This window comes from Lepidochelys kempii, chromosome 1 (genome assembly GCF_965140285.1).
Source record: "Lepidochelys kempii isolate rLepKem1 chromosome 1, rLepKem1.hap1, whole genome shotgun sequence".
NCBI classification, from domain to species: domain Eukaryota; kingdom Metazoa; phylum Chordata; order Testudines; family Cheloniidae; genus Lepidochelys; species Lepidochelys kempii.
This window is the reverse complement of record NC_136380.1, coordinates 4,925,241-4,934,847: the sequence shown is the minus strand read 5'-3', so window position 1 is coordinate 4,934,847 and position 9,607 is coordinate 4,925,241. Positions and strand designations below refer to the sequence as shown.

Below are 9,607 nucleotides of genomic sequence, written 5' to 3'. Positions count from 1 at the left end.
TCTGCCCTGCCTGTCCTTCCTGAACAGTTTATAACCATCCATGACAGTACTCCAGTCATGTGAGTTATCCCACCAAGTCTCTGTTATTCCGATCACGTCATAGTTCCTTGACATCACCAGGACCTCCAGTTCTCCCTGCTTGTTTCCAAGGCTTTGTGCATTCGTATATAAGCACTTGAGATAACCTGCTGATCGCCCCTCATTCTCAGTATGAGGCAGGAGCCCTCCCCTCACAGACATTCCTGCCTGTGCTTCCTCCCGGTATCCCGCTTTCCCACTTACCTCAGGGCTTTGATCTCCTTCCCCCGGTGAACCTAGTTTAAAGCCCTCCTCACTAGGTTAGCCAGCCTGCTGGCAAAGATACTCTTCCCTCTCTTCGTAAGATGGAGCCCGTCTCTGCCCAGCACTCCTCCTTCATGGAACACCATCCCATGGTCAAAGAAACCAAAGCCTTCTCTCCGACACCACCTGCGTAGCCATTCGTTGACTTCCACGATCCGACGCTCCCTACCTAGGCCTTTTCCTTCCACGGGGAGGATGGAGGAGAACACCACTTGCGCCTCCAACTCCTTTATCCTTCTTCCTAGAGCCACATAGTCCGCAGTGATCCGCTCAAGGTCATTCTTGGCAGTATCATTGGTGCCCACGTGGAGAAGCAGGAAGGGGTAGCGATCCGAGGGCTTGATGAGTCTCGGCAGTCTCTCCGTCACATCGCGAATCTTAGCCCCTGGCAAGCAGCAGACTTCTCGGTTTTCCCGGTCAGGGCGGCAGATAGATGACTCAGTCCCCTAGAGGAGAGAGTCCCCGACCACCACCACCTGCCTTCTCCTCTTGGGAGTGGTGGTTGTGGAACTCCCAACCTCAGGACATCGCATTTCATGCCTTCCAACCAGCGGAGTCTCCTTCTGCTTCCTCGCCCCAGACATATCATCTGGTCCACTCTCCGCAACGGTACCTGTGGAGAGAACATGAAAGCGGTTAGTTACCTGTGTCTGTGTTACTGGAACCCGGACATTCCGCTTACCTCTTCTGGAGGTCACATGTTGCCAAGCTTCTTCACTGGCCTCTTGGCTCCTCTGTGCAACCTGCTCTATATCTGTAGAGCTTTGTGCCCCTAGAAGCCTATCCTGAGTTTTGTCCAGATAATCCTCAGTTTCTCGTATGCAACGCAGGGTCGTTATCTGTTGTTCCAGACCTTCAATCTTCTCTTCCAATATGGAGACCAGCTTGCACTTTGTACAGACAAAGTTGCTTCTGTCCTGTGGAAGAAGACAAACATGGCACATCCAGTGCAGGTCACAACAGCTGAACCCCCCCCTTCCATATCACCTTCCTACTACGAGCTTCCTCAGAGCAGTTTGCAAGACGTAAGCCTCACTGGGCTCACTCCAGGCGAACTCCCAGGCAAACTCCTGCTGTGAGCTGATCTTCTGTCCCCGCTGCTCAGCCGCCGCTCAGCTGGTTCGCGAAGCTCTGGCTATTTTTAAACAGCCAGGCTTCCCTGTCGCAAACAAACAGACACTCTACTGCCCGTCCCCTGCAGGCTAGCAGCCAATCAGACACTCACTCAGGCTCTCACACTGCCCCCCCCCAGCAAACACACGCTCGGATACTTCCTCAGCAAGCAAACAAACACACACTCGGATACTTACCAGTCCCAGGCAAACTCCTGCTGTGAGCTGCTCTGCTGTCCCCGCTGCTCAGCTGGTTCTCCGCCGCTCGAGATTTTCTTATCACTTGGCTAGTGATAGAGGTATAAAAGAAAGAATCAAAATCACTGTCTGCTGGTGTAAGGGCCTTCTCTTACTGTGACAGTCTGAGGCCCTGTTCTTAGGCTAAGGCCTTTGGCTAAGCAGCAGAGGCAGCCATAAGCTGGGAAGCAAACAGTCACATCCTCACATTCCAAACTAGTCACACTGAAATAAGGTGCTATTCGGCTGTTAGGAATACAATTCTGTCCTGAAAAAAGAAAAAGGAGTACTTGTGGCACCTTAGAGACTAACCAATTTATTTGAGCATGAGCTTTCGTGAGCTACAGCTCACTTCATCGGATGCATACCGTGGAAACTGCAGCAGACTTTATATATATACAGAGAATATGAAACAATACCTCCTCCCACCCCACTGTCCTGCTGGTAATAGCTTATCTAAAGTGATCATCACTTTAGATAAGCTATTACCAGCAGGACAGTGGGGTGGGAGGAGGTATTGTTTCATATTCTCTGTATATATATAAAGTCTGCTGCAGTTTCCACGGTATGCATCCGATGAAGTGAGCTGTAGCTCACGAAAGCTCATGCTCAAATAAATTGGTTAGTCTCTAAGGTGCCACAAGTACTCCTTTTCTTTTTGCGAATACAGACTAACACGGCTGTTACTCTGAATCCTGTCCTGATAGTTCCTATCACCTCCAGAGAAAGGGAGGTGCCTAGAAGATGTAAAAGGAAACTTTGATAGCATCCTGTCTGGCAAGAACTCACTTATCAATAGCTGGGATGTGAAATCCTAAATTCTGTGTTGTCTTGTCATTGTAGTTCCCACTTTGCTATTGTTTGTCTGTATAATCTCTGTCTGGTTCTGTGATTGTTCCTGTCTGCTGTATAATTAATTTTGCTGGGTGTAAACTAATTAAGGTGGTGGGATATAATTGGTTACATAATCATGTTAAAATATGTTAGGATTGGTTAGTTACATTTCAGGAAAATGATTGGTTAAGGTATAGCTAAGCAGAACTCAAGTTTTACTATATAATCTGTAGTCAATGAGGAAGTGACTGGGTGTGGGTGGGGGTGTGGTTGGGGGTGGGGGTGGGCGTGGGCATGTGGGTGTGGAAAATGGGAACAGGGAATGGGGGTAAGAAAATTGGAATCATGTTTTGCTAAAGGGGGAAACGGGAACAGGGAATGGGAGTAAGGAAGTTGGAATCATGTTTGGCTCAGGGTAGTTATGGGAACAGGGACACAGGTGTAAGGCTCTGTGGTGTCAGAGCTGGGAAGGAGGATACTAAGGAAGGAAACTGGAATCATGCTTGCTGGAAGTTCACCCCAATAAACATCAAATTGTTTGCACCTTTGGACTTCGGGTATTGTTGCTCTCTGTTCATGCGAGAAGGACCAGGGAAGTAAGTGGGTGAAGGAATAACCCCCCTAACAACTAGTTTTAAGAGAACCCTCCAGCAAAATCAGTAACTTAGTAACATATAAAATCCTTTGTTATGCCTAAGATCTTTGGAAACATATTTTTTTAAAGTTGGTGAAATTTCATAAACATGTCTGTTGTTATGGAGATCACACAAAGTAAATGAGTGTTCCCTTTTTCTAAAAGCAATGAACATTGTTATAAACACACTAAACCTCTGTGACTGATTAATTTAAAAGAATGTCTTTGTTTCAAGGAGTTAAATATGTAGTAATCTGGAATGATTACTTTATGAAGGCTTAAGAGTACATTTAAAATATAAAATCAGCTCAGAAATACTGATTAAGGAAATGTAAAACAGAGAAGAGCTACATCATGTATTCCGTAATATTTAATGTTGTATTCAGCAGGACAGCGGACTTGCCCTTACTACAAAGTTTTGCCAAATAAATCTCTGACATACTTCAGGGTATATCAAAATACCTGTGACTGACACTTTTTATCCCTACATTTAGTGCTTTTAATTCGGTACCTTCTGCATATCCAGTCTTCACCTTCTGGCATGCAGTGGAAAACATGCTCCATTTTCTTTTGAGAAAAACCCACTCTTCTGCAATTTCTTTCTAATGTCATTTGCTTCATTTGGGTTCAGGGATTTGGCTGGAAGAGGGTGATTAGGGAGGGGAAAGGAAGAGAGGAAGGAGACACTGGGGAGGGGTGGGGCCTGGGCAGAGTGGGGGCGGGGCCACAGGCAGACGAGGTGGGCTGGGGAGCGAGCCTCCCCACGCGGCAGCTTCACCCACTGCCCATGACAGCAGGTAAGAGCGGGTCGGCTCCCACATACCCAGCGCGCGCTGCAGTCTTCTCAGGCCGGGCCGTATTCACAGCGCTGAATTCTGCATGAAGGAGAGGGTACGGGGGTCTCTGTGGGGAACTGTGACTCTTTGCTGCCATGTCCCTGCCCACCCCCACCCCCCCCGGTCTGTGAACCCAGGCTGCCATCAGGCATAGGGGAACCAGTTTAATAATACTGCATAGGGCTCCGTAAATCCTAAGGACAACTGTGCCTGTTACAGGAGTTTGATTCACTGGCCTGTTCTCCCTCTGCCTCAGCAGACTTTAGAGCAGCCTGGGGGCTAGGCTGATCTATGCCCGGTGGCAATGGCTTGCAAGAGCATAGCCCACTCCGACCAAGACCTTCTGGGCAGGGGCCGCCCCAGAGTGCCCCTTGGGGTCTGAGGTAGCATAGCAGGCCCCCTGTCCTTCCCTCTAAGGCCCTTGCAATGACTTACTCTCAGACTGGGATACTTAAAACAAGAGCCCCCTTTGTGGGGTCACATTAATTCAGTCGTCTCCAAAACAAAGGCTCTCCTACCCTCCGACCCCATCCTACTCGTTTACTCAGGAACATCCCCACCTCCTTGTTAGGATATAGATATTCAGGCCTGTCTGTAAAGGCCTAGACTATAAGAATTTAGGTTATTCTTATCACTTGACTAGTTCTAGAGGTATAAAAGAAAGAATCAAAATCACTTTCTGCTGGTGTAAGGGCTTTCTCTCCCTGTGACAGTCTGAGGCCCTGTGCTTAGGCTAAGATCTCTGGCTAAGCAGCAGAGGCAGCCATAAGCTAGGAAGCGACCGGTCACCTCCTCACATTCCAAACCAGTCACATTGAAAGAAGGTGCTATTGGGCTGTTAGGATACAATCCTGTCCTGATAGTGCCTATCGCCTCCAGAGAAAGGGAAGTGCCTAGAAGATGTAAAAGGAAACTTAGTTTGATAGCATCCTGTCTGGCAAGAATTCACTTATCAATAGCTGGGATGTGAAATCCTCACTTCTGTATTGTTTTGTCATTATAGTTCCCACTTTTCTATTGTTTGTCTGTATAATCTCTGTCTGGTTCTGTGATTGTTCCTGTCTGCTGTATAATTAATTTTGCTGGGTGTAAACTAATTAAGGTGGTGGGATATAATTAGTTACATAATAATGTTACAATATGTTCGGATTGGTTAGTTAAATTTCAGGAAAATGATTGATTAAGGTATAGCTAAGCAGAACTCAAGTTTTACTATATAGTCTTCAGTCAATCAGGAAGTGAGTGGGGGTGTGCGGGGTGTGGGAAATGGGAACAGGAAATGCGCGTGGGGAAATTGGAATCATGTCTTGCTAAGGGGGGGAAATGGGAACAGGGACACAGGTGTAAGGCTCTGTGGTATCAGAGCTGGGAAGGGGGACACGAAGGAAGGAAACTGGAATCATGCTTGCTGGAAGTTCACCCCAATAAACATTGAATTGTTTGCACCTTTGGACTTCGGGTATTGTTGCTTTCTGTTCATGAGACAATGACCAGGGAAGTAAGTGGGTGAAGGAATAAGCCCCCTAACAGTCTTGCTTACTGGGGTCCCTGTTTCGCATGGAGTGAAGGGAGCCATGCCCTGCCCTTCAAGGCCCTTGTCCCAGGCCCTTAAAAAGCAATGGCCTGGGATTTCCCAAAGCACTAACTATTCCCGGGGACCATCTTCCTGTCTCCTACCAGCTGGCTCTACAAAGCTTCTCTCAGCTCTGAAAGTCACAGGAATCTTAAAGGGCCACACCCTGGATATTAGGAAAAAACGTTTTCACTAGGAGGGCGATGAAACACTAGAATGGGCTCCCTAGGGAGGTGGTGGAATCTCCTTCCTTAGAGGTTTTTAAGGTCAGGCTTGACAAAGCCCTGGCTGGGATGATTTAGTTGGGGATTGGTCCTCCTTTGAACAGGGGGCTGGACTAGATGACCTCCTGAGGTCCCTTCCGACCCTGATATTCTATGATTCTAGGGGTTCACTGACCCCCCCCAATCTCTCCAGCAACAAAAAGTGGACACTCCCCAACACATCACCTCTAATGGCCACTGAACTGGGAGGCATAGTCCTAAAATGCAGAATTCAAGTCCCAGTGTGGGCTGAAAGACGCCGGTATAGCATTTGTCTCGAATTCCCTCCGTTGCCGATCCACACTGCTCATGGGCAGAGCAACCCTTTTCACTGTTGGGGGGCTGATGTCCTTAGCCCCTAATCGCTATGAGGCCCAACCCTGCTCCTCTTTCCCCCAAGGCCACATCCCCTGAACAGGGCAGGAGGAGGGTCTGGGGTTCCCCAGAGTGGCACTTGCTCCCGGGCTTCTTTAACCCTGGCCTTGCTCTGACATCCAGCCTGGTCAGTGGGCCGGGCTTGGGGAAGAGAAGGAGCAGGAGGTGGGAGTTCAGGGGGAGGAAGTGGGCCGGGGTGAAGCCATGGAGGGGGCAGGGCTCCTGCATGTGTCTTGCTTTTTCCTTTTGAAAAGGTGCTCACCCGACACTGAATGGGCTGGCCTGGGACAGGAGATCACTGTGACTCTTTTGGGGAGCTGAGGACCTTTTCTACCCCTTTGGTTTGCTGGTGCAGGAGAAACAGAAGGGAGGGGAATATGGGCTTGAGTGTCTTGCCAGGACTCCTGTGCGTCAGACCCTCACTCACACACACAGCTCTGCTCTGCTTCCATGTGGAGTGGGCTCAGCAGGTGTGCGGCGTGCAGAGCCACCAACGGTGCTGATGGGAGCGGGGGCTGCCTGAATGGCTTCTCTTGCGGCTCCTGCATTAATGATGTCTCTGGCATGACTCAGTCAGAAGCACCTGGCTGAGGGCGTGGGGAAAGGGTCGGTGTCCGTGCCCCTGGAATAGCCCCGTCCACAGCTGGTGCCGCCCCCATGGATCACAGAGCATCCACAGCGCTCAGGAAGGGCCAGGACTGCGACTGCAGAACAGCCCTGCAGCTTTCTTCATGGCCCAAGGATGTTTAACCAGAGACGGGACAGTGACAGGCCAGGTGTAATGGGAAACAAAATCCACATCCCTTCTCTTTATTGAGAGTATTGACAGGATTTCTGAGGTTGGAGCAGCTACCGTTATGGCTCTTTCTGCACCAACATCCTACCGGTCCCCTGGCTCTCCACGAACACAGTCACTCTGCAAATGCTGCTGCCTGCCCTGGTGTCCTTCCCCCAGTGCCCTGTCCTCTCTGACCAGTGGGTGGACACAACCGCTATACCATTGCTTCAGGCCTTAGACCCCATCTGACCCTGTCTGTGCAGAGTGGAGATCAGTAGCTCATGTCATCACAGATATAAGGGTCCAGGATGGAATAAGTTGCCGTGTCCTGTGTTTCTTGTATCCTATGCCACCAGCGCTGGGGACGGGTCATAAACTGACCTTTCACTTCACGAACACCCTGATTATCCTCGAACGAAGGTGTTTGCTTTTCACGCAGTACACAATTGGGTTAATCAGAGGAGGAACCAGGAGGTTGATGTAGCCAAGGACAATCTGAAACAAGGGAGAAGAGCCCTTCCCAAATCTGTGTATCAAAGTCAGGCTGAACTCTGGTGTGTAGAAGAGCAGAACGGCGCAGAAGTGGGAGACGCAGGTGTTCAGGGCCCTGAGGAACTCCTTGTGGGACGCGATGCTCAGCACTGTTTTGAGGATCATCACATAAGACAGAAAGATGAACAGCGAGTCCAACCCCACCGTTAAGACTGTAATAATCAAGCCATAGATATTGTTGACTCTAATATCTGAACAAGCCATCTTCATTACCTCCTGGTGCATACAGTAAGAATGGGAGAGGACATTCACTCGACAATATCGGAACCATTTCAGGAGAACGGGGAGTGGGAGCATCATGGTCATCCCTCTTAGAATACACACCAGTCCCATCTTGGCTATTCTCGGCAGACTTAAGATGGAGGCATATCTGAGCGGGTTACTGATTGCGACGAAACGGTCAAAGGCCATCAACAAGAGCACGGAGGATTCAGTGAATGTAAATGAGTGGATGAAGAACAGCTGGGCAAGACAGGTATTGAGGCTGATCTCCCTTGAGTTAAACAAAAATACACGCAGTATAGTGGGTATGCTGGCTATCAATAAGCCTAGGTCTGTGACAGCCAACATGGAAAGGAACATGTACATTGGCTCATGAAGGCTTAGATCTGTTTTTATGATGAACAGAATGAGTGAATTTCCTATTATCGAAATAGCATACATTAAGCAGAAGACGACAGAGATCCAGAGATGGACATCTCCCTGCCCAGGTATCCCAGTGAGAAGGAACACTTCACAGTTGAATTTGGTGTCATTCACAGCTGACATAATGTACTGGGCAGGTCTGAGGAGTTTTGAGCTTTTCTTCCTGAAAGAAAAAAGAATAGGAGATTAGATGACTAGATGATATTTAACAAGATATCATTCTGCTCTCAGACTCCTAGGAGGTCAAGAAAGATGAGCAAAAGCATACTCTTGAATTTACACCACTGATAGGAGGATAGGCATTGCCAGACTGGATCAGACCTAGCCCAGTATCCAGTGGCCAGGTCCAAATGCTTCAGAGAAAAATGGAAGAAGCCCTACAATAGGCAGATAAGAGATAACCTGCTCCCAGAGAAAGGTTCCCCTGACACTGACTAGTTAGACGTATTTTGCAATGTAAATCAGGAACATTTATAGTGCTTCCAAGATTTTTTTTTAAATCCTCACTACCGTAGTGGACTTTTCTGGTCATCCATATAAACTTCCAGTCCCTCTTTCAATCGTGCTAAGTGCTTGGCCCCATTGCTATCTTGTGGCTGGGAGTTCCACAGCCTACTTGAGCACTGTGTGATTTTACAGTTGTGACCTTCCCACAGACACCCTTTCTCGCCCCCCACTTCTGGGTGTGGCCCATTGTATCATGACAGGTGTATAGACACATGGCAAGCATATGGTGAAAACCATCATTGTATTTATCTGTCCTACATTGAAGCTATTTATAAACTTATTTCATTGCCTCATGATAGATAGATAGATAGATAGATAGATAGATAGATAGATAGATAGATAGATAGATAGATAGATAGAAACAGACTTGTTGAAAGTCTCTGGATGAGGATAAAAGGGGTAAAAAACAAGGGTGATGTCATGGTTGGGGTCGACTGCAGACCAGCTAACCAGGAAGAAGAGGTGGATGAGGCTTTTTTTAAACAACTAACAAAATCATGCAAAGCACGGAACTTGGTGGTGATGGGGGACTTCAACTCCCCAGACCTCTATTGGGACAATAACACAGAAGGGCACAGATTATCCAACAAGTTCCTGGAATCCATTGGAGACATTTTTTTTTATTATTTCAGAAGGTGGAGACAGCTACTGTGCGGGAGGCTGTTCTAGATTTGATTTGGACAAATAGGGAGGAACTGGTTGAGAATTTGAAAGCAGAAGGCAGCTTGGGTGAAAGTGATCATGAAATGGTAGAGTTCAGGATTCTAAGGAATGGTAGGAGGGAGAACTGCACAATAAAAACAATGGATTTTAAGAAGGCAGACTTTAGCAAACGCAGGGAGTTGGTAGGTAAAATTCCATGGGAAGCAAGTCTAAGGGGAAAAATAATTGAAGACAGTTGGCAGTTTTTCAAAGAGAC

General features: G+C 48.0%; 1 protein-coding gene across 1 annotated transcript; it reads right to left on the bottom strand.

The window, feature by feature from the left end:
• Window positions 1-7,368: 7,368 nt before the first annotated feature.
• LOC140916964 (olfactory receptor 51G2) lies at window positions 7,369-8,304 on the bottom strand. Its single transcript, XM_073358892.2, has one exon. The coding sequence runs from the start codon at window positions 8,302-8,304 to the stop codon at window positions 7,369-7,371; it is 936 nt and encodes a 311-aa protein (XP_073214993.2).
• Between the last annotated feature and the right edge of the window lie 1,303 nt (window positions 8,305-9,607).

What these genes read in the sequence shown, in the direction of transcription:
- LOC140916964 (XM_073358892.2), bottom strand. Translation starts at nt 8,304, where the DNA reads ATGTCAGCTGTGAATGACACCAAATTCAACTGTGAAGTGTTCCTTCTC.